At 31.8% G+C, this 25178-nt stretch overlaps 4 protein-coding genes, 2 non-coding genes and 5 pseudogenes across 6 annotated transcripts; 4 read left to right on the top strand and 7 right to left on the bottom strand.

Annotated features, from left to right (window-relative positions):
- The first annotated feature begins 6 nt into the window (after window positions 1–6).
- Window positions 7–2495, top strand: LOC130808667 (protein TIC 214-like; annotated as a pseudogene).
- Window positions 19–97, top strand: TRNAR-ACG (transfer RNA arginine (anticodon ACG)). The gene has a single exon. It is a non-coding gene; the product is annotated as a tRNA-Arg (tRNA).
- On the bottom strand, window positions 641–712 carry TRNAN-GUU (transfer RNA asparagine (anticodon GUU)). The gene has a single exon. It is a non-coding gene; the product is annotated as a tRNA-Asn (tRNA).
- A 91-nt stretch (window positions 2496–2586) lies between the features above and the next one.
- Window positions 2587–4726, bottom strand: LOC130808361 (NAD(P)H-quinone oxidoreductase subunit 5, chloroplastic-like; annotated as a pseudogene).
- Window positions 4727–7204: 2478 nt separating this feature from the next.
- Window positions 7205–8167, top strand: LOC130808668 (cytochrome c biogenesis protein CcsA). Its single transcript, XM_057674125.1, has one exon. It carries the CDS (start codon window positions 7205–7207, stop codon window positions 8165–8167), a length of 963 nt encoding a protein of 320 aa, XP_057530108.1.
- Window positions 7873–10324, bottom strand: LOC130808671 (NAD(P)H-quinone oxidoreductase chain 4, chloroplastic-like). The gene is made up of 2 exons (XM_057674127.1): window positions 10023–10324; window positions 7873–9915 (listed from the first exon to the last, which is right to left on the bottom strand). The coding sequence occupies exons 1-2, from the start codon at window positions 10322–10324 to the stop codon at window positions 8370–8372; spliced, it is 1848 nt and encodes a 615-aa protein (XP_057530110.1). The 3' UTR covers window positions 7873–8369.
- Window positions 10293–11665, bottom strand: LOC130808669 (NAD(P)H-quinone oxidoreductase subunit 6, chloroplastic). The gene has a single exon (XM_057674126.1). The coding sequence runs from the start codon at window positions 11663–11665 to the stop codon at window positions 11135–11137; it is 531 nt and encodes a 176-aa protein (XP_057530109.1). The 3' UTR covers window positions 10293–11134.
- Window positions 11666–11974: 309 nt separating this feature from the next.
- On the bottom strand, window positions 11975–17298 carry LOC130808670 (uncharacterized; annotated as a pseudogene).
- Window positions 16222–19154, bottom strand: LOC130808666 (protein TIC 214-like; annotated as a pseudogene).
- LOC130808360 (protein TIC 214-like) lies at window positions 19152–21547 on the bottom strand (annotated as a pseudogene).
- Window positions 21548–23214: 1667 nt separating this feature from the next.
- Window positions 23215–24750, top strand: LOC130808359 (uncharacterized). The gene is made up of 6 exons (XM_057673836.1): window positions 23215–23223; window positions 23330–23368; window positions 23451–23633; window positions 23771–23998; window positions 24053–24529; window positions 24643–24750. Exons 1-6 carry the CDS (start codon window positions 23215–23217, stop codon window positions 24748–24750), a joined length of 1044 nt encoding a protein of 347 aa, XP_057529819.1.
- The last annotated feature ends 428 nt before the right edge of the window (window positions 24751–25178 follow it).

The following is a 25178-nucleotide window of genomic DNA, read 5'->3' as shown; positions in this document are numbered from 1 at the left end:
ACAGATCCAGTGGAGGCGGGGTGGGGCCTGTAGCTCAGAGGATTAGAGCACGTGGCTACGAACCACGGTGTCGGGGGTTCGAATCCCTCCTCGCCCACAACCGACCCCAAAGGGAAGGACCTTTCCCCTTTGGGAGTAGGAAAATCATGATCGGGATAGAGAACCCAAAGCTATGGAACTTGGGTGTGGGTCTTTTGTCGAAGTGGAATGGGCCTTACTTTTTTTTTTATTACGTGTTATCGTGAATGGACTTATACTTACATATAGTATGCCCAGACCACCAGCATATTTTTTTTTGTTTATAGCAAAAATGCGTTCCTCATCATGTCATTAATATGTTTTATGTTTGCTCGCGGTAATTGTAGCCTCTCGGGAGAATCAATGACTGCATCTTTGATGCACTGCTAGTACATCCGAGAATTCTTAATTGGCTAGTTGTAAATAGCCCCAGGACTATGGAACAAAAGATTCTCCCGGACCTACACCGAGGTATTGACGGAGATTTTCAAATAGCGCCGAACAGAATGAGAATGTGATACGACGAGATAGAAAAAAAGACAGGGAAGGGGTCACACACTTACTCTTAACGGTCAAAGCGAGCCCCTTCGTTCTGAATTAAAGAATGAAGAATGAATCCAATCTCCCCAAGTAGGATTCGAACCTACGACCAATCGGTTAACAGCCGACCGCTCTACCACTGAGCTACTGAGGAACAACGGGAGACTCGATCTCATACAGTTCAATTCCCGTTCTCAACCCATGACCAATACGAGCTCGAAACTTCTTTCGTAACTCCCGTAACTTCTTCGTAGTGGCTCCCTTCCATGCCTCATTTCATAGGGAACCTCAAAGTGGCTCTATTTCATTATATTCCATCTATATCCCAATTCCATTCATTTAATATCTCTTTGGTGTCATCGACATAAGAGATGTCGTTTCTAGTCTATCTCTTTCTATTTCTATATTTATATATGGAAAGTTAAAGTTAAAAAATCATCATATAATAATCCAGAAATTGCAATACAAACGAAAAAGGGAGGTTTGTGATGATTTTTCAATCTTTTCTACTAGGTAATCTAGTATCCTTAGGCATGAAGATAATCAATTCGGTCGTTGTGGTCGGACTCTATTATGGATTTCTGACCACATTCTCCATAGGGCCCTCTTATCTCTTCCTTCTCCGATCTCAGGTTATGGAAGAAGGAGAAGAAGGAACCGAGAAGAAGGTATCAGCAACAACTGGTTTTATTATGGGACAGCTCATGATGTTCATATCGATCTATTATACGCCTCTGCATCTAGCATTGGGTAGACCTCATACAATAACTGTCCCTAGCTCTACCCTATCTTTTGTTTCATTTCTTCTGGAACAATCACAAACACTTTTTTGATTATGGATCTACTAGCAGAAATTCAATGCGTAATCTCAGCATTCAATGTGTATTCCTGAATAATCTCATTTTTCAATTATTCAACTATTTCATTTTACCAAGTTCAACGTTAGCCAGATTAGTCAACATTTATATGTTTCGATGCAACAACAAGATGTTATTTGTAACAAGTAGTTTTGTTGGTTGGTTAATTGGTCACATTTTATTCATGAAATGGGTTGGATTGGTATTAGTCTGGATACAGCAAAATCATTCTATTCGATCTAATAAGTACCTTGTGTCAGAATTGAGAAATTCTATGGCTCGAATCTTTAGTATTCTCTTCTTTATTACCTGTGTCTACTATTTAGGCAGAATGCCGTCACCTATTTTTACTAAAAAACTGAAAGAAACCCCAGAAACGAAAGAAAGTGAGGAAGAAACAGAACAGGAAGAAGAGGGATTCACCGAAGAAGATCCTTCTCCTTCCCTTTTTTCGGAAGAAAAGGAGGATCCGGGACAAAATCCAAATCGATGAAATGGAAAAGATCCGAGTGAATGGAAAGGACAAAACAAAGGATGAATTCCACTTGCACTTAAAAGAAGCATGCTATAAAAAATAGCCCAACTTCGTTAGAAATACTTAAAGAAGAAAAGAAAAACTTCTTCGGGTTTGAAAAATCCCTTCTTTTTCTTCTTTTCGACTATAAAACGTTGGAATCGTCCAACGCGATATATAAAAAACAATCGATTTGAAAATGCGGTAAGAAATGAAATGTCACAATATTTTTTTTATACATGTCAAAATGATGGAAAACAAAGAATTTCTTTTACATATCCACCCAGTTTATCAATTTTCTGGGAAATGATACAAAGAAAGATTTCTTTGGATACAACAGAAAAATTCTTATATGATGATGAAACTATCCAATAATTGGATTTCTACAAATGAACAAAAAAGAAACAGTTTAAGCAATGAATTAAATAATAGAATTACGGTTCTAGACAAAGACATTTTTTATATAGATGTACTCGATAAAAAAACAAGATTATGCTTAGAAAACAAAATAGTAAATTAATAAAAAAATGGATACATAGAATAAATACCAAAAAAGATACGAGGAGATTCGACCCCCCTCCTACATACTTAATACCCTCCCCTACAAAAAAACTGGTAACACCAAAACCATTCGGAATCCCATCAATTATTCGTCTATCAAAAGCAGAAATTAGTTTCAGCTAAAGCTCTTACACCCTTAATTAAGAATATTTCATAAAAAGCATCTATATAACCGCGGTTAGCAGACCAATTATATATTATATTTAATATTTTGTCCCCAAAAACTCTCTTTTGACCTTTTTTATCAAATGAATTGATTAAGTCAAAACTTTTTAACGATGAATAAATGGGTTTATACAAAAGGAAGGCTATAAATATTCCTAAATAGGCTATACTCACCGAAAAAGTTGCATTTATCACAAAATCATACCAATCTACGGAATCATTCGAATTTGAATGTAAAAGATTTATAGATGGATTTAACCATTTAGTTAATATATCCAAATCCATTTCTTCTTTATTAAATGGAATTCCTATGAATCCAATAAAAAAAGTAAACAGAATCAATACAATCAGAGGAAATAACATAGTATTGGTCCGATTCATGAGGATATAAAGAAATATTCTTATTGGCAAAATCAGTTATTCTTATTGGCAAAATCAGTAATAGTAAGAAAAGGTTCGCATCATTTTTCGGAAATTTCTATCAATTTGATATGGTTTTTTCGAAAAGAAATGAGTCTTTTCTTTATTATTCAGTGTTTAATAAGGGTTAATAAAGGAAATTTTGGATTAATGCTTTTTTAATTCTTTTTTACCCCATAAAGATATTGAATAAAACGAACTACTTTTTTTTCCACTGTAAATTTTTAAAAAAAAAGGTTATTAAATGGCCTTCAAACGTAAGTAAATAGATTCGAAACATATAAAAAGGCGGTTAATCCAGCTGTGTGAAATAAGCTATTATTGCAAAAATTGGCGAAATAGATCCAACTATCATTAAGAATTTCATCTTTGGACCAAAAACAAGCAAGCGGTGGAATACCACAAAGAGAAAGTGTACCTATTAAAAAAGCATTTTTTGTAATTGGCACATGTTTTGTTAACCCCCCCATAAGAATCATATTCTGACTTTTATCCGGAGAATATCCAACAATAGTTTCCATTGAATGAATAATAGATCCGGACCCTAAAAACCAATAATGCTTTTGAATAAGCATGAGTAATCAAATGAAATAAAGCCGCTCGATAAGAACCCATACCTAGAGCTAACATCATATAACCCAATTGAGACATTGTAGAATAAGCTAAACTTCGCTTAATGTCTTTTTGAGCAAGAGCTAAAGTCGCGCCTAAAAGTACTGTTATTATACCTATAAAAGATATTCCATACATTATGTAAGGTATAACTATGAAAAGAGGAAGCAGTCGAGCGACTAGAAAAATTCCCGCAGCTACCATGGTAGCAGCATGTATAAGAGCTGAAATAGGGGTAGGTCCCTCCATAGCAATCGGGTAACCATACATGAAGGGGAAATTGGGCAGATTTAGCAATTGCACCAGCAAATAATAAGAAAGCACATAAAATACAAAATAAGGAATTGACCTGATTAGCATTAATTAAGTTATTGAATATTTCAAACAAATCCCGAAATTCGAAACTACCTGTTATCCAATAAAGACCTAAAATTCCTAATAATAAACCAAAATCTCCTACACGATTAGTCACAAACGCTTTTTGACAAGCATTTGCGGCAATAGGCCTTGTGAACCAAAAACCTATTAATAGATATGAACACATTCCAACTAATTCCCAAAAAATATAAATTTGTATCAAATTTGAACTAGTAACTAAACCCAACATCGACGTATTGAAAAAACTCATATACGCAAAAAATCGCAAATATCCCTGATCATGAGACATATAATTATCACTATAAATAAGAACCAGAATTGCAACAGTAGTAATTAACATTGACATAATAGAAGTAAGTGGATCGAGCAAGTAGCCAAATTCTAAAGAAAAATCATTATTAATGGTCCAAGACCAGACATATTGGTAAATAAAATTACTATTTATTTGCTGAATAGACAGATTCATCGAAAAAACCATAACTATACTTAACAACGAAATACTCGAAAAAGCCCATATCCGTCGAAGATTTTTTGTTGCTATCGGAAAAAAGAAAAGTCCAGCTCCTATTAACAAAGGAACTGGAAGTGGAAGTAAGGGTATGATCCATGCATATTGGTATATATGTTCCATAATAGAATAGAAAATTTTTATATTTTATTTTTTTGTATTTAATTAATATTTATTTTTTTGTTTACGATTCATAGGCTCTTGCCTCTTTTGAAAGAAATCAATAAAAAAATTAAGATATCTAATAACTTAAATCGAAATAGAATTTTTTTTTGTTTTTTTCAAGTCGATATCAAATATTAATATTGATGTGGAAGTATTTTTTTAATATTCAAACCACGAAATTATAATTGGTCAAATTCAAATAATGTATTTGTTAGTAAAAGTGAATACGTAAGAATAAATGCAAAATATTGCATAGGAAGATAAAACAAATTCCACTTTCATTTCGATTTAAGTTATTTCGAAAATATATTCAGAATTTCAGAATTAAAGGCTAAACAAAATCTTAAAATCTATTAAAAGATCTAATAAAGTCAATAATGATAAAAAAAATGAAATATTTTTAATAATTTATTTTGTAGGTTATTCACAATTAATAACTTATTTTATGCAAAATGATTTGATTGTCTTCTATTCCAAACAAAAACATAGAAAAACTTCTATTTTTTTAGTTATCGATTTTTTATATCGGTTACTTTAACTTTACTTTCTAGTTTCTATAACATAGAATAAAAAAATGCCTAAAATCTTGGATCTTTTAAACAAATTCATTTATTGAGATCATTTCAATTTGAAAATAAAAACTTCGATATATTTTCAAAAATGAATTTAAGTTTTTCAATTTAAATCTAATTTAAAGGTTGGGTTATTAAAGTTTTCAATGTGATTTGCTACATACATGGAAATTAAATGTAACACAGCAAAAAGAAATAGAAGAAAAATATAGAAAATATATTTCTAGTTTATAGTTATATTATGTTTTTCCATTTTCAAAAATTGAATAATAGAGGGTATCGTCTAGAATCTAAATACATAGATAATTAATAGAAAACAAAGATTCGTTTGAACACTAGATGTCTTTCACATCCAAAATCTAACACTGAATAATCAATTAAAATTGAAATGGCAGTTCCAAAAAAACGTACTTCGATTTACAAAAAGCGTATTCGAAAAAATCTTTGGAAAAAAAAGGGGCATTGGGCAGCGTTAAAAGCCTTTTCTTTAGCAAAATCTATTGCTACTGGGAATTCCAAAAGTTTTTTTGTAAGAAAAATAAGTAATCAAACCTTGGAATAATCCAAATCCACGTGACTCAAAGAAAAAAGGTATACCAAATTCGGAATAATTTCCTTTTTTATTTAGAATCAAAAATATCGAAAAGAAACGATTTAAATTTTAAATAAGTTTGGATTTACTAAATATTTCGAACTATATAAAATTGGGACTTTTTGTTTATGATATGGAAAATAACAACTCTTAAGCCGACCATAAAATAGTACTTTTTGTTTGAAAAACTATATATAGAGAATATTTCATCACCTTTTTTTTGAGTCTATTTTTGTTATTTATAAGATATAAGATGGGGATTTTTTTCCCCATCAACCCTTAATCAACCCTTTAATATATTTATATATATTTATTTTGTCACAATACAATAAAAAAACTCAGAAAAGTTTTTTCTATCTATTTTGTAAAAAAAGACAAATAGAAAGTGGTTCCACTTTAACTTACGGAAGCATTCTTTCTTGAAGTTGCTATATTCTCTATATTCCCCCGTTGAAAATAAATAAAAAGCCCTTTAAATTTAAAACTATATTTTAGTTTTACTTGAATATTATATATATGTGGAAAGAATTTTTTTTTTTTTGTTTTTGAAAAACGTTTCAATAGAGATCCGGATTTTTTTATATGCTATATCCGGTTCAATACTTACCCGTAAAAATTCTACCAATTTGTTTATTTTGTTTATTTTGGATAAAAAACTATCTATTTAAAGAAAAAATCCTTTCGATGCCGTGTTGAATTTTGGATCCAAACTATTCGATTTTTTTATGTAGTGCAATAATCTATGTATTTGTTATTTGTTAGTTTTGAAATCAGCTAAAAAATTATTTTTTTTTTATCAAAAAAAGAAAGTGAGAAAGACCTTTATTGAGGTCTATCCTGGGCTGAAACGAAGAATCTTCTAGTTACAAGGTTTTATTTCAAGAAAACATAAACTATACAAAAGTCCGTTGACAAATTAAAAGAGTACTATAAAATTAAATTAAAAATTGATTTAAAATACAAAAAAAATAACGAAAAAAGTTATTATTATCATGAATATGAACCATTTCAATTTTGGTTTGCAAATACTTTTGTAGTCATTTTGATTTAATTGAAATGGTTCAAAAAATAAAATATTATATTGAATTAATCTCGACGAATAAATAAAAATGGGTTATTATGATTTCAAACAAGCCGCTATGGTGAAATCGGTAGACACGCTGCTCTTAGGAAGCAGTGCGAGAGCATCTCGGTTCGAGTCCGAGTGGCGGCATGACATTGTTGAAATTCTTAAAAAATTTCAACAGTCCTATAACCTATAATAAATAATGAAAATGCATTTTTTTTTTTTAATTTTATATTATGATTTTTTCCACTTTAGAGCATATTTTAACTCATATTTCCTTTTCAACGGTTTCCGTTGTAATTATACTCCATTTGATCACTTTATTAGTCAATGAAAAAGTAGGACTATATAATTCATTCGAAAACGGCATGATAGTTACTTTTTTCTGTCTAACAGGATTATTAATTACTCGTTGGGTTTATTGGAAACATTTACCATTAAGTGATCTATATGAATCATTAATCTTCCTTTCCTGGAGTTTCTACCTTAGTCATTTGATTCCATATTTTTTAAAAAAAGATAAAAATTCGTTAAGTGCAATAACTGCGCCAAGTGCTATTTTGACTCAAGGATTTGCTACGTCGGGCTTTTTAACAGAAATGCATCAATCCGCAATATTAGTACCCGCTCTCCAATCTCAATGGTTAATGATGCATGTAAGTATGATGGTATTAGGTTATGCAGCTCTTTTATGTGGATCATTATTATCAGTAACACTTCTAACGATTACATTTCAAAAATATATTTTTGATAAACGAAAATATGTATTAAATAAGTCATTTTTCTTCGCTGAGATTCAATACATGAATGAAAAAACCAATAGTGTCCAAAACACTTCGCCCTTTTATGTTCGAAATTATTACAGATCCCAATTGATTGAACAGCTGGATCATTGGAGTTATCGTGTTATTAGTCTAGGCTTTATCTTTTTAACTATGGGTATTCTTTCAGGAGCAGTATGGGCCAATGAGGCGTGGGGATCGTATTGGAATTGGGACCCCAAAGAAACTTGGGCATTTATCACTTGGACCGTATTTGCAATTTATTTACATATCCGAACAAATCGAAATTTTCGGAGTGCAAGTTCTGCAATTGTGGCGTTTATAGGTTTTCTTATAATTTGGATATGCTATTTTGGGGTCAATCTATTAGGAATAGGGCTACATAGTTATGGTTCATTTCCATTAACGCTTAATTAAATGGAAGAAAAGACCTTACAAATACAAATATAGGACAAGACATAAGCAAGTTTATTATAAGCAGGTGAGAACCGTTTAAATCATGATTTAAACGGTTCTCACAAACGTTAAACATGCCTGATTCGAATTGCGATTCAGTTTTGTTTCTTTGTTATGTAAAGAAAACTTCCTTTTCATTTGATTTAATCAAATGAAAAGAAATCTATCTATAAAAAAAATTCGATACAATAGCTTCCACTTTCTCAACTGATAGTGAGAGAACGAAATCTGGGTAAACTCCAATACCTAGTACTGGCAGAAAGATAGAAGTCGAAACAAACAACTCTCGCGGCCCAGCATCAAAAAAGTAAGAGTTTGTACTGTTAAATAATTTATATCCATAGAACATTTGACGTAACATAGATAATAAATAAATAGGAGTTAATACCATTCCAATTGCCATTCCAAAAATAATTAGTATTTTAGGTATTAATAGATATTTTTGGCTGGTAATTATTCCAAAAAATACTATTAATTCTGCAATGAAACCACTCATTCCCGGTAGTGCAAGGGATGCCATTGAAAAGCTACTAAAGAGTGTGAATATTTTTGGCATTGGAATCGCTATTCCGCCCATTTCGTCGAGATAAACAAGACGTATTCTATCGTAACTCGTTCCCGCTAAGAAAAAAAGTGCAGCACCAATAAATCCATGAGAAATTATTTGTAAAATGGCCCCATTAAGCCCCGTATCAGTTATAGAACTAATTCCTATAATTATGAAACCCATGTGAGATACAGAGGAATAGGCTATTCTTTTTTTTAAATTACGTTGCCCGGGAGATGTTGAAGCTGCATAGATTATTTGTATTGTGCCTATTATTATCAACCAAGGAGAAAATATAGAATGAGCGTGAGGTAATAATTCCATATTGATCCGAATCAATCCATATGCTCCCATTTTTAATAAGATTCCAGCTAGAAGCATACAAGTACTGTAATGTGCTTCTCCGTGGGTATCTGGTAACCATGTATGTAAAGGTATAATGGGCAATTTGACAGCAAAAGCAATAAAAAATCCAATATAGAATATTATTTCTAATGCTACAGGATACGATTGATTAATTAATGTTTCCAAATTTAATGTCGGTTCATTGGAACCATATAAACCAATACCCAGAACTCCCAATAATAGAAAAATGGAACCCCCTGCAGTATACAAAATAAATTTCGTAGCAGAGTAGAGACGTTTTTTTCCTCCCCACATGGATAAAAGTAGATAAACAGGAATTAATTCTAATTCCCACATTAGGAAAAAAAGTAAGTAAAGGTCTCGGGACGAAAATGATCCTATTTGACCACTATACATTGCTAACATTAGGAAATGGAATAATCGAGAATCTCGAGTAACCGGCCAAGCCGCTAGAGTAGCTAAAGTGGTGATGAATCCCGTCAGTAAAATGGGTCCTATCGAAAGTCCGTCAATTCCTAATCTCCAATGGAAATCAAAAAATTGGATCCATTTATAATCTTCTGACAGTTGGATTAATGGATCGTCCGGTTGGAAATGATAACAAAACGCATAAGTTGTTAGAAGGAGCTCTAAAATGGATATACATATAGTATACCAGCGGATAACCTTATTTCCTCTATGAGGAAATAAGAAAATTAAAGAACCTGCAAATATGGGTAAAACTACAATTGTTGTTAACCAGGGAAAATAATTCGTAGTAAAGACAAGATACACTTGGGCCAAAAAAACCCGTACCCAAAAAGATATTTTTTGGGGTACGGGTTTTTGTCGGTAAAAAAAATCCAATGATAGAATAAATGGATTCAAATGGAATTTTCTGAAACGTATCAATAAGCTAGACCCATACTGCGAGTTGTTTCATGCCATAAATAAACTCGAACGCTTAAAAAATCTGTTGGACAAGCAGATTCACATCTCTTACAACCAACACAATCCTCTGTTCTTGGAGCAGAAGCTATTTGTTTAGCCTTACATCCATCCCAAGGTATCATTTCTAATACATCTGTGGGGCAAGCTCGGACACATTGAGTACATCCTATACATGTATCATAAATCTTAACTGAATGTGACATTGGATCTATAATTTTTTTAACTTCATTAATTTTCGATCTAGTTCTAGTTCTAGTAAAGTAAATGAAATACATATTAAAATACCAGATGAATAAATTACCAGACGAATCGATGATTTCCCAGAAGTTCGATCTAATTCTGGATTGGATCGGCGACTTATTAGAATATTAGAAACTAAATATAAAATAGATAAATGTAAAAGAGGTCCAAAATACTTTGATTTCTTACATTTGTGAAAGTATATCTTAAAGTGTGATATCTAGGAATTTAATTTGAATTAATGATTATTCAAATTTCAATTTCTAGAATAAAATTTTAGACTAAAAAAATGAAAAAATAAATACTATAAACTATTTATTCAATAAATTCGATTGATTGATACGAATTGATTTTCTGTTACGATAAATTGAAGAAACAATAGCCGGGCCAATAGCTGCTTCAGCGGCTGCAATAGCTATAACAAAAATTGAGAAAATATTTCCTTTTAATTGGCGACTATCAAAAAAATCAGAAAATGTTACAAAATTTAGATTAACTGCATTCAATATAAGTTCAAGACACATCAGAGCCCGAACCAAATTTCGACTCGTGACTAATCCATAAATGCCGATCGAAAATAAAAAAGAACTCAAAACAAGTACATGTTCGAGTATCATTGACCAACTCCTTATCAATCTCTATTCATTTGAATATGAACAACAATTAAACCCATTTGATTAACTAGAATATAATAAGTTATAATACAAAAAAAAATGAAGAACAAAAAAATGATATGATAATAGAATAATAAATTGAATTAAACCAATTTGATTGACTAGAATGAAAATGAATATGATAAAATATCATTTTTTTTTGATTGCTATTTTAAAAAATCAAATGAATTATTATTGACGAGCCACGCCAATTGCACCTATTAAAGCAACTAAAAGAATTATTGAAATGAGTTCAAATGGAAGAAAAAAATCGGTTGATAAATGAATTCCTATTTGTTGACTAGCGCTTATCAGATCTTGTTCTAGAATCTGATTTGATTTTGTAGTCCAAATAATCCCATACCAGGACGTATTTAGAATAGTAATAGTTAATGAAACAAAAAGACTTGCACAAACCAATAAGGTAATCCCGTCCCCCACAGTCCACAGACGGAAATCTGTGTCATATTCCGGACCATTCATGAACATTACAGAAAATATTATTAATATATTTATAGCTCCCACATAAATAAGGAGTTGTGCAGAAGCTACAAAATGGGAATTTGCTAGAATATAGAATAAAGATATACAAACAAGAACCAATCCTAACGAAAAAGCAGAAAAAATTGTATTGGTAAATAATACTACTCCTAGACCACCTAATATAAGGCCCGACCCCAGAAAAACTAAAAGAAAATCATGTATTGGTCCAGGTAAATCCATTATATGTAAAATAAGAAATAAAAAAATCGGAATGTTTCATGATTTTATTGACTTGAACAGGAAAAAAAAAGTTTATGCATTTTTGATTTTAAATCCTAATGCGTATCACTTGATGTGAGTAAAGTAAAGTTATTGAACCTATCGCATTGGTTTGGGTAGTTCGCAACTAAAACTATTTAAAACCATTACAATTACAGTAAACATATTTAAAATCCAAATAAAGTTTCGATTTTCACCAATAAATAGGAATATTGAATAATCAAAATTTATAGTTATTGAACAAGAAAAAAAAGAAATTTAATAATTGAGAATTGCTCTTCAATCACGGAATTGCTCTTTTGGTTGAGGTGAATTCAAAATTGGTCGAATTGTGTAATCATCAGTTATTGATATTGGTAAACGGCCCAGAGAAATTTGATTATAATTTAATTCGTGACGATCATAAGTCGAAAGCTCATATTCTTCAGTCATTGATAAACAATTTGTTGGACAATACTCAACACAATTACCACAAAAAATACAAATTCCGAAATCAATGCTATAATTAAGCAACCGTTTCTTTCGAAGATCCGTTTCCAATTTCCAATCAACAACGGGTAAATCTATAGGACATGCACGAACACATACTTCACAAGCAATGCATTTATCAAATTCAAAATGAATTCGACCACGAAAACGCTCTGATGTGATCAATTTTTCATACGGATATTGAATAGTTACGGGGTAAACGATTAGCGTGGGATAAAGTAATCATAAAACCTTGACCAATGTACCTTGCCGCACGTATTGTTTGTTGACCATAATTGATGAACCCAGTTACCATAGGGAACATATAGTAAATATCAATAAAAAAAAATAAGATTTTGTTTCTTTCTCTTGTTTGGAACAAGTTGTGAATTAAGTTAGAGTGAATATAAAATATTCTTTTTTTTTAGAATTTATAATGAAAGGAGTTGGGAAGAAGTTGTTAATAATAGATTACCTAAAGAAATAGGTAAAAGAAATTTCCATCCAAGATTTAATAATTGGTCCATTCTCAGTCTAGGTAAAGTCCATCTTGTTGTGATAGGAATGAACAAGAACAAAAAAGTTTTAGCTAATGTAATGAAAATACTAATTGTCGTTCCAAAAACTCCATCTATTTTATTTATTTCAAAAAAGCCAGAAATGACTATGTGTGGAATAGAAAGATTCCAACCACCCAAATAAAGAACGGTTACAAATAAAGAAGAGATTAGTAGATTTAGATAAGACGCAACATAAAATAAACCAAATTTAATACCGGAATATTCGGTTTGATAACCTGCTACTAATTCTTCTTCTGCTTCTGGTAAATCAAAAGGCAATCTCTCGCATTCAGCTAGAGAAGAAATTATAAAAACAATAAACCCTATAGGTTGCCGCCACAAATTCCATCCCAAAAAACCATATTTTGATTGTGCCTCAACTATATCAACTGTACTTAAACTGTTAGATAATCATAGTCGATGAGAAAATCACTCTTGTCATCGCTATTACAGAACCGTACATGAGATTTTCACCTCATACGGCTCCTCAAGAGCCATAAATAAATCTAAGGACTGATTGATATTCTTTAAATCTTCATATGCTTGTAGAAGAAGTAAATTTCAAATCAATCGAAAAATCCTGAATTAGACCAATGAAATTCTGTCTGCTATGCTCTAACAAATGCTTCGGAATTGATCTCATCCTTTACTTTAACTAACTTTCAAGAATTTCCATTTTTTTTTAGTAATAACTTAATGCTTGAATATGGATATTGGAAAAATATTTTTTTATAATTCCAGTTATATATTTTATATTTTTATATTCATATTATCTTTTTTTTTTCGACCTCTTATTTCCTGGATTTTTTTTAGTCTTAAAATAAAAAAGTAAAAGATTACTTCGTTCCTGATAGTTATTCACTTAATCAGTGGATAGGAGCATACTCTGGATCGGAATTTGTGGGAGTACTACTTGATCATTTCTACAAATTTAAAGTCTCAATTCGTATTTATTTTATGTAAAAATATCTCGTCGGATAAGTTACACAATCTCTATTACATACAAATCCTTTGTGTACTTTGGTGTTCCTAATCATCCACTCATGTTTATTCAACCTCTATGGTAATTCATATCATCCATTTTTATACAGAGAAAAAAAAAAGAAAGTAAAAACTCCATAATTCGTTTCAACCCGCTTCAAGTCAGGATAACCAATCTTGGGGGAAACAGCCTTGACGGCTTATGTTTATTTTTGTTTAACCCTTGTACATAGGCAATGAGATTCAACTTTTTACTGCAAATTTGAAAGCTGTTTTCTTTCACTCATCTAACTATCTGGTTTACTTTATCAACCCGATCAGTAACTAACAAAAAGGAAGATACTATTCAATCCATTTCATTTTTATTCTTAGAAACCCAAAATAAAAAGAAATGAGGCAAGGGTAGACCCATGTTTCAACGAATCACACGTAGAGATATTGCTAACACACATAGAGTTAATGGTATTTCATAACTAATTGATTGAGCAGCTGCCCGTAGACCACCTAAAAAGGAATATTTATTATTTGATCCATATCCTGACATAAGAAGTCCAATTGGAGCAATACTTGAAATGGCAATCCATAAAAAAACACCAATACTTAAATCGGCTAGAACAAGTCGAGAACCAAAAGGAATTACTGAATAACTTAGTAGAATTGATATAACTGCTATAGAGGGTCCAATACTAAACAAATACGTATCCCCTCTAGACGGAAGAAGGTTTTCTTTAAAAAGTAGTTTTGTTCCGTCCGCCAGAGCTTGAAGAATTCCCAAAGGACCGGCATATTCAGGTCCAATACGTTGTTGTATACCTGCGGATATTTGTCTTTCTAACCACACAATTACTAGTACACCTATTGTGATTCCCAATACGAGAATCAAAATAGGGAAAAGCAGCCATATAGTCCCATAAACCTCTTTTAAGGATTCCAATCTGGAAAAAGAATTGATAGCTTGTACTTTTGTTATATCAATTATCATTTCAACGATCAACTTCTCCCATAATGATATCTATGCTACCTAGTATCGTCATAATATCAGCCAATTTCATTTTTTTAACTAACTGAGGAAGAATTTGCAAATTGATAAAACCCGGCGGGCGAATTTTCCATCGCCAAGGAAAAACACTCTGATCTCCTATCAAAAAGATTCCTAATTCGCCTTTTGGGGCTTCTACTCTTACATACAGTTCTTGTTTCGACAATTCAAAAGCAGGAGATGGTTTTTTACTAATGAATCGATATTCAAAATCATTCCATTCAGGATATTTTATTTTATTAAAGCGTCGAATTTCTAAATTTTCATAAGGACCCCCCGGAATTCCTTCTAACGCTTGTTGAATAATTTTTATAGATTCTGCCATTTCACTGATTCGGATTAAATAACGAGCTAATGAGTCTCCTTCTTTTTGCCATTGAACTTCCCAATCAAATTCGTCGTAACACTCATAATGATCAACTTTACGAAGATCCCATTGTATTCCGGAAGCTCGTAACATCGGTCCTGATAAACCCCAATTTATTGCTTCTTCTCCACTAATAATGCCTATGTTTTCAACTCGTTCTAAAAAAATAGGATTTCGCGTAATAAGTTGTTGGTATTCAGTAAGTCCTATTAAAAAATAATCACAAAAATCTAAACATTTATCTATCCACCCATAAGGTAGATCGGCAGCTACTCCTCCAATACGAAAATAATTATGCATCATTCTCATACCGGTGGCAGCTTCGAATAAATCATATATCAACTCTCTTTCTCTGAAAATATAGAAGAAGGGGGTCTGCGCACCAATATCTGCCATAAAGGGGCCTAGCCATAACAAATGAGAAGCTATACGACTTAATTCCAACATGATTACTCTGATATAGCTAGCCCTTTTAGGGACTTGAATATTTCCCAATTGTTCGGGTCCATTTACAGTTATTGCTTCTGTGAACATAGTAGCTAAATAATCCCAACGTGTTACATAAGGCAAATATTGTATAATTGTTCGGTTTTCCGCAATTTTTTCCATACCTCTGTGTAAATAACCCACTATTGGTTCACAGTCAATAACATCTTCACCGTCTAAAGTAACGATGAGTCGGAGAACGCCATGCATTGATGGATGGTGAGGGCCCATATTGACTATCATGAGGTCTTTTCTGGAAGTTGGTACAGTCATAGGTTTTTCCCCGATTCATTTTTTCACGAATTCATTTTTCCATGAATTGATGAAAACAAAAAAAGTTCATCAAAATTCAATTCAAGATCTAATAAATCAAATAATTCAAAACAACTCTTCAAATTAACGTGTTTTTAGTTCTCGAATGTTCAATTGGCTGATTAATTCTTTATAACGTATTCTGTTTTTATTTGACAAATAAGCCAGTAGTCGTTGACGTTTTCCCAGAATTTTTCGTAAACCTCTTTGTGATGAATAATCTTTTTTGTGCAATTCCAAATGTGAAGTAAGTCTTCGTATCTTATTGGTAAAACACAATACTTGAAATTCAACAGACCCCCTATTTTCTTCTTTTTTTTCATTCGAAATAACAGATATGAATGAATTTTGTTTCATAAATTCTTACTCTTCCTTACCTTTTTTATTTTTACAAAATATGGAATTTTACGGATCAGTAATAATAATGCCATCTGTTTTACTCTGTTATATACAATATCTTAACCTTATTTTATTGATACATTTTATCAAAGAAACTTAATAAATAAAATTCTCTTGATTCATTTCAAGATCCAATTGATAATTCATTGAATTAGTATTCATGTATCAGACTTGAATGTATGACAAGGCGTGTGTACATCTATTTCTCTATCAAATAATAGGGAATCTATAAGACAAATGGATCATAAATTTATTTTTAATTGCGGATACATATGGATTCGTAAGATACTAAAACGACTTCCGTTATTAGTATCAAACCAATAACGATTCATACAAGCTAAATCTTCCAATCTATAATTTGGCCAAAGAAATAATTTTAATTTTCTAAGTGTATTTTTATCTCGATCAATATCTTTGTTTTCATCAAAAAATGGACTACAATTTTTTACCTGAGTTCCATTATAAAATGTTGGGTTTGTATTCATACCTTTATTATTATTCCTTGAATTTAAACAAATTAGAATTCTCAATTCTCTTCGACGCCTAGGAGATAAAATATTTTCAGGAGCAAGCAAGTCAAAATGGTTTTTGTCTCGTTCACCGAAAATGCTTTTATCAACATTTTCACTATATCGTTTTTGATTTTTTTGGTGTTTACTCTTATGCACCAATGAAATACCTATCGTTTGATATATAATAAATTGGCCGTTGTCTTTTGCAGACAGACGAAACGGTTCAATAATGAGTAGTCCCCTTTCCGCCAATTCTCTACAAATGAAATCCTCGTTACGTGGTAGTATATCTAAATTCATTTCTCTTTTTTCTACAGCGGAGATAGCAATTTCTATTGGATTTATCGATTTAAGCAGGAAACAATATACTTTGATATTATTCAGCAGTTTTTTCTCCAAGGTTTTGTCCCATCTGAGTTGAAGTTGAACAAGCCAATATCTTTTCAGTAAGAGATCCATTTCTGTTTCTATACCACTCTTGGATTGTTTTTTCTTTCTAGGCTTTTTGAGATTTGATCCTATATAATCTTCTTCAATATCTTTTTGTCCATTTGAGAAAACAGATTCAGATTTGTCTTGACTATCTGATCCAAGAGTTTCTTTACTTATAAATTCATTTTCGCCTTGATTCTTATTTTTTTAATTCAAAATATTTTTTTTCATTTGAAGGTATAAATGGATTCGTTTTTTTTTAATTCTATTGATGTTTTTATTTTCACTAAAATTTTCACTTACATTCGAATTTGAAAAAAGAAAATTTATTGGTATAAACCAAGGTTTCATTTTATATACATTATAAAAGAAGAGAAATTCGGAGAAAAACCAAAAGTCTAGATTTGATATGGGACGACTTAGTATTTCTTCATTTATTCCCCTCCAATCCGAAACGTTTTTTATTGATGGGGTTGGTTGATTTCTTGATAAATTGGTGTGTAAAAAATACTTTTCTTATCAATTATATCAACAATTTGATAACTCTTAAGTTCAGTTTTAGTATTTTCATTCCTGCTAATACTGATATCGACCCAGGCCTCAATGTTGACTTTCTTTCGAAGACAAAAATGAATAATTTTCAAATCCAAAAATTTTCTATCGGTCTTTTTCTCTATATCCATATCCATAATATTTTTTATTCCTAAATAATTAGTGATAGGGATATTCCACCACATGTCAATGAATTTGTGTTTATTTAGGTTGTAATTATAAATAGAAGAAAATTCATTGGTCTTATTTACTTGGAATGGGCTCCCATAACTATATGTATATGTATTGTTTTTATCTTCATAATAAAGAAATTTATATGATAAAACATCATATCTATAGTTCTTTTTAAAATTTGATTTTTTATTTGGCAATAAGAATAAAAAGTTTTCAATATTATTTGTATTTTCAATGGCAAAATGTTCAGTTATTCTATTCCGCACTTTTTGGGGTACTAATTGAGACCATTTTATCTGGGATAAATCATATTGATAATCACTTTGCAATTTTAACTAGTTTTTCCATTGATTCATTCCAGAATTCGGAAGTTTTTTAGTCTTTAGCTCGGAATGAGTTATTCCTTGGGTTCCAAAATAATCTTTTATTTCATTTTTAAGAAATAACGACATTCCGCAATACTGAAGAACAGATCTTACCTTGTATAAGTCAAAAATCGGTGTTTGAGATAATTTGTAAAATATGTAGGCTTGTGACAAAAAAGCCAAATTAGAAAAAATATTTGAGTTCTTATTAATCTCGTCATTACTAAAAAACAGCAAAAATGCTTTTTTTATATTCAAAGTAAATGAATTTTTTTTATTTGTTTTCTCAAGCCTTTCATGATTTTTTTCATTGTCATTAGTGTAAATGGATTTATCTATCCAGTTTTTTGTTGATTCAAGAAAAAGTTGTGTATTAATTCTGGGAATATTAATGATGGATAGAAATATATCGACGTATATCTTTTCGCTAAAAAATTTAAAAATATAATTTATTTTACGGATTAATAGAACATTTCCTCTTTTTAATATTTGACCAATATTTTTAAACGATTCGAATCGTTTCGTACCATAATGTGTTTTGTTAGAATTAATATTTAATTTTCTATTGTCTTTTGATATTTTTTTTCTTTTTTTTTTTGATTGTCCTTGTTCGATTAGCCAAATCTTTTTTTTTTTTCTGGCACAAAAGAATTTTTCCGATTCAAGAATCGAGTTTGAATTGACGATTCATGAATCATATGATTAGTAATTATCGAATCTTTTTCTTTTTTTATTTCCCTAAATTCTTCGCTCACTCCAAATCCTAGAATTCGATTTCCCTTTAACATTATTTTTATTTTTTAAAAAAATAGAAGGATTTTCATAATCCAAAATTTTCTTGCATTTGGAAACTTTCGAATATTTTTGCCTAATTGTTTAAAAATACGGTTAAAAAAAGAAGGGTGTTTTTGGGGAGGACCAAAAAGAATGTCAGTTTCTGTTCCCAAAGCTGTTAAAAAACAATAATCATCTGTTTGATTTTATTTTTTTATTAGATCTCGAGATGTGTGCCAAGGTTTTAGATAGAAAGGAAATACTATCTTTATCTGAATACCATCTGTTAACCAGTTTTGAGGAAATTTGGTTTCTGATTATTGAACACCATTATAGGTACATTTAATATGTCGTTCTTTACTCCAGTCATCGAAATCTTCAGACCACTCAGCACGTTGGAATAATAGTAGACGAACAATATTTTTTGCTATTATCAATAAAGGAATTAGAATATATTTTCTAAAAATAGACTGAGTCATTAACATCAAACCCCTTAGTATTTGAGCAAACGGGATGGTATCCCAGGTTTCGGCTACTTTTATTTGTTTATCTTCTTCTAGTTTTGCTTTTTCTTCCTTTTGCTTTAATACAAATTCTTCTAATTTTTTTTTCCGCTAATTCTTCTTTCTTTACTTCTTGTTCCTTTAATTTTTCCTGTTGAGAAAGTGGAATTTCTGGTTTTTTTCTCATATACCTTTGAACTCATCTAATAAGTGTAACAACATACACAGAATAAAAAGAGGCTTCCTTTGTTCGGTTGAAAAAAAGTGGCGAATGTACTTTTGCTTGAAACAATTCCAAAATAAGAATTTTACGTCTTTGAGCACGCATGGAACCTTTGATTATATATCAACGAAAATCAGATTGTTGGGCATACTGTATCAAATCCACTTCGTCTGCATCGTTATTATCTTGATTAGTCGTATAAATCACTACATGTTTCGATTTCCTTGTGCAGATTTGATAATCCATCACCACGTCTTTTTGAAGTGCTCTTTCATATTGTTCGGACTCGGTAATTAATTGGTGTGACCAACGAGGAACTTCTTTTCTTATTTCGCTTATTCTTTTTGAAATTGGTTGAGTAAACGCATATGCTGTGGTTGTATCAATTAAAAAATTGAAAAATCTTTCTTTATTTTCTGAACTAATTTGTTCCTATTCGGAAAATAACAAATTTTTGTTTTGATTGAATGTTGAGTCTCCATCAAATTGACTCATTTTTTGTTTTTTAAGTTCAAATTCTTGATAATTGGAATCATTAAGCAAAACATTATGAATTTTATTTATAAAAAATTTTATATATATATATATATATATATATATATATATATATATATATATATATATGTATATGTATATGTATATGTATATGTATATGTATATGTATATATATATATATATATATATATATATATATATATATATATATATATATATATATATATATATATATATGTATATGTATATGTATATGTATATGTATATATATATATATATATATATATATATATATATATATATATATATATATATATATATATATATATATATATATATATATATACATATATATATATATATGTATATATATATATATATATATATATATATATATATATACATATATATACATATATATATATATATATACATATATATATATATATATACATATATATATATATATATACATATATATATATATATATATATATATATATATATATATATATATATATATATACATATATATATATATATATATACATATATATATATATATATACATATATATATATATATATATATATATATATATATATATATATATATATATATATATATATATATATATATATATATACATATATATATATATATACACATATATATACATATATATATATATATATATATATATATATATATATATATATATATATATATATACATATATATATATATATATATATATATATACATATATATACATACATATATATATATATATATATATATATATATATATATATATATATATATATATATATATATATATATATATATATATATATATATATATATATATATATATATATATATATATTAAAAATGGTCACCTAAGATCTCTTCTTGATATTCCTGCTTTTAAACAACGAATATTTTATGAAATGAATGAAGGAATCCTTCTTACATGAACTTGTGTAAATAAAAGTATTTAACTTCTCCTGCTAATATATATAACATAAAACTAGGGCTTTAGAGAAAAGACAGCTGGGCGAATAGCCATCAACCTCATCAGCGATGTCAACCCAATCTAATCACTGACCAGCATCCTTACCGGCGGTATGAGGGGAGGAAGAGGGTCAAGAGGTAGAGGAGGAAGAGGTTGAGGAGAGCAGACACGTTGCTCAGCCATGGCCACAAGAAGTAGGCCAGATAAAACAGGGGAGCGAACGTTGGTGGTTACGGGAGAAGTTGAAAATAATGGAGGTGGAGACTTGAGTACATACCCGCGAGTCAGTGAAGATGAAGTGCATCAGACCTGGCCAGAGGATGAGGGAAAGGATACACTGGTCAGGGATTCATTAAACCAAGTCAAGGCTCAATTGGTAGAATTGCAACTTCACATCCAGAGCGTGGGAAAAATGGCGTCAATAGTAGAGACCTCACAATCAGACATGGACGAAAATGGCAAAAGGGAAAAAGAGCCATTGTTAGAGGAAGATTTTTTAGCTATCGGGAGACAAGACGCAGCAGACAGTGCACAGCAATCGGTCGGAAACACAGCGCTTCTAACCTCGTGGAGGGACAAAGTATCATGCTCGAACATTTCAATTGGAATGCTTCTTAAATTTTTTCCACCTTTGCTTGAAAATGGTAAACAAGTTGTGCATATTGATTCTCATGACTTGGAAGACTCTGTTAATGTGTAGGAAAGAGTTGTTGTCGATGTGGTTGGAGAAAATACTTCTGTTGATATTATTCCTGGTTACATACATAAACACTGGTCTCATGTCCTAATGCCTATCATTCATACACATAAGTAAGGCTACTATATACTGAAATTCAAGTCAGAGAGAGATTGCTCCGAGATCGTTAAAGGAGGTTTGTATTTCCTTAACAGAGCCCTAATATTATTAAAAAATGGAGTATAAAATTTGATTTCAAGGCATAGATTCCGAGGGTAATGCCGGTGTGGATCAGATTACCTAGCCTCCTTCTGCATTGTTGGGGGGAGGTAACACTAAGTAGAATTGAGTGTTGTTGGTGTTCCAGTCCTAGCGTATGAGTACACTGCGAAATAATGAAAAGGTGTCTTACGCTAAAGTGTTGGTGAAAGTGGATATCACCCAGGATTTTGTTAAGGAAATTAGAGTGCAAGATAGTACAGGAAGAGAATTCACTCAGAAAGCCATCCCAGAGTGGCGACCTTTCTTTTGCCGCAAATGCAACAAGGTGGGACATGAGTGTAAGGATGAAAATGAACCACTCCACAACCACGTGGAGCAATCTAAAAAAGAAGAGAAGAAAACAAAAGGGGAAAGGAGAATGTGGATTTCAGCGACTATAGCCATGGTTATGAAAGAGGTCACGAATGTTGAGGATTTCCGATCTAAATTGGTAGCAGTCGTACCCCAAGAAGAGGAGAATACAGAGGATGAGTGTGGGCCTTCAAACAAATCACAAAGGCAAATCACTAATAACATGAGTAGTCAAGAGGAAGTAGATGAAGAGGATTGGACCCCAGTCGCACCAAGGAAGGCAGCGCGCATACACCAAATCAAGACGTCAAGGAATAAACCTCAATTTGCAGAGCTTGTAGCAGCGAGTGTGAGTATAGAAGATCAAGAGGATAGGGAAGCAATGGGTCTTACCAGTCAGGAAAGGGATGGGAACCCTCAAATTCCCTTAGCACAATGATTATCTCGACCTGGAATGTAAGGTGCATGAATAGCCCTAATAAAGCCAAGGAAGTCTGAGACTTTATTGAGGTAAATAATGTCAGCGTGATAGGCAATAAGTGATATTGGAGTGCTAACTACAATCGTCATAAGAAAGGGCGGGTGTGGGTTGGTTGGAGATATGACAGATGTAAGCTAAAAACATGTAAAACTCATCAACAATACATTGCTACCCAAAATCACTTCAATTAATTCGCAAGATAGCTTCTATTTGTCTTTATCTATGGCCTCTATAGTGTGAGGGATCGGAAAAAGCTTTGGCAAGAGATGCAAAGGTTAGACTACAACATCCCTTGTTTATTCATTGGCGATTTTAATGCTATATACAAAGAAGAGCATAGAAAGAATGGTTTGCAGGTTTCAACATATGAGATTTATGATATGCTTAACTGGATGGATGACAAGGAGCTTCACCCAGTCACCGAGCGAGGTCATAAGTACTCTTGGACTAATAAGGAGAAAGGGGAAAAGCGCACTTTAACCAAGATAGATCATGCTATAGGGAATCTTCATTGGATGGACAAGTACAGTCAAGCGAGTGTTTGTTATGCTAATGCCCAAATGTCAGATCGCACTCCCTTAATTCTGACCATCTTCTGGCAAGACTAGAAGGAGAACAAGTCATTCGGCTTCCTCAACTACTTGTGTGAGCACCAGGATTTTCTGAAGGTGGTTAGGGAGGCTTGGAAGATCAAAACTATAGGACCTGGCTGGGGATGCTTTGGTACAAGTTGAACAATGTCAAAATAGGCCTAAAAAGATTGCACAGAAAGGAGTTCACAGGGATCAAGGAAAAAATTAAAAATTGGGAAGATAAACTTGATAGTATTCAAACTACAATGCAAACCAATCCCATGACTAAAGACATAAACCAACGAGAGAGAGAGGGAGAGAGAAGCTACAGTGTAAGTGAGAAGGTGGAGGAAAATTGAAGACATGGCTCTCCATCAAAAATCCAGAATCAATTGTTGAGCAAGTGGCTCTATACCGTAGGAGAGATCCATAACGAGATCACCCAGTTCTACCAAAAACTTCAAGGTACAGTGCCTACTAATCTTGTGATGATTGACAGGAACATTATGAGAGAGGGTCGCCAGATTGATGCCAGCAGCATTCAGATTCTTATCCAGGAGGTGAGCGAGGGAGAGATAAAAGAAGCGCTCTTTGGGATGAATGACAACAAAGCTCCAAGAGTCGATGGGTTTAATTCCAGCTTCTTCAAAAAGGCATGGGATATCATTAAGCAGGACCTTATAAGTGCCATAAAGGAGTTCTTTAATAGTAATATTCTCTTCCCCCCTTACAACTACACTTCGGTTACGCTAATCCCAAAATCGAATAATACAAGTAAGGTGGGAGAATTTAGATCGATTTCCTGTTGTACAGTTATCTACAAGATCATCTCCAGAGTGCTAGTTAGGAGACTCCAAAAGATGGTGGGAAAAGTGATTGATCAAGCCCAATTAGGGTTTATTCCGGGTAGGCAAATGGCTGATAACATTTTATTGGTTGCGGATCTAATAAAGGGGTACTCTCACAAGAATAACAGCCCAAGATGTATGATCTAGATGGATCTGTGAAAAGCTTACGATTCGATCAGTTGGGTATTTCTGTTCTCAATTATGAAAGAGATGGGGTTTCCTCCGAAGTTCGTTGATTAGATCAGAGCCTGCGTCACGACAGTCTCTTTCTCAATTCTAGTGAACGACATTCCTCTAAAGCCCTTTGATGCACAAGATGAATGACATCCCGAGCTTCCACTTCCACCCTAAATGCAAAAAAGTGGATATTATGCACCTCCTTTGCTGATGACCTCCTCATGTTCTACCGAGCAAATACTTCTTCAGTAAGTAACATGATGAGTATCTTTGACCATTTCTCTAAGGCCTCTAGGCTTGAAGCTAATACGAGTAAAAGCAATTTCTATATGTCTGGGGTTGATAGGCATAATAAAAAGCGTCTCGTGCACCTCTTGCAAATAGAGGAGGGAGTTTTCCCTTTTAGAAACCTGGGGGTTCCACTGCAATCCAAGAAGCTGAATATTAGAGATTGTAGGCCTTTGGTGGACAAGATTATTGGCAGAGT

This window comes from Amaranthus tricolor, chromosome 3 (genome assembly GCF_026212465.1).
Source record: "Amaranthus tricolor cultivar Red isolate AtriRed21 chromosome 3, ASM2621246v1, whole genome shotgun sequence".
In the NCBI taxonomy this organism is placed as follows: Eukaryota; Viridiplantae; Streptophyta; class Magnoliopsida; order Caryophyllales; family Amaranthaceae; genus Amaranthus; species Amaranthus tricolor.
Note: the sequence above shows the minus strand (reverse complement) of the source record. Positions and strands in the feature narration are given on the sequence as shown.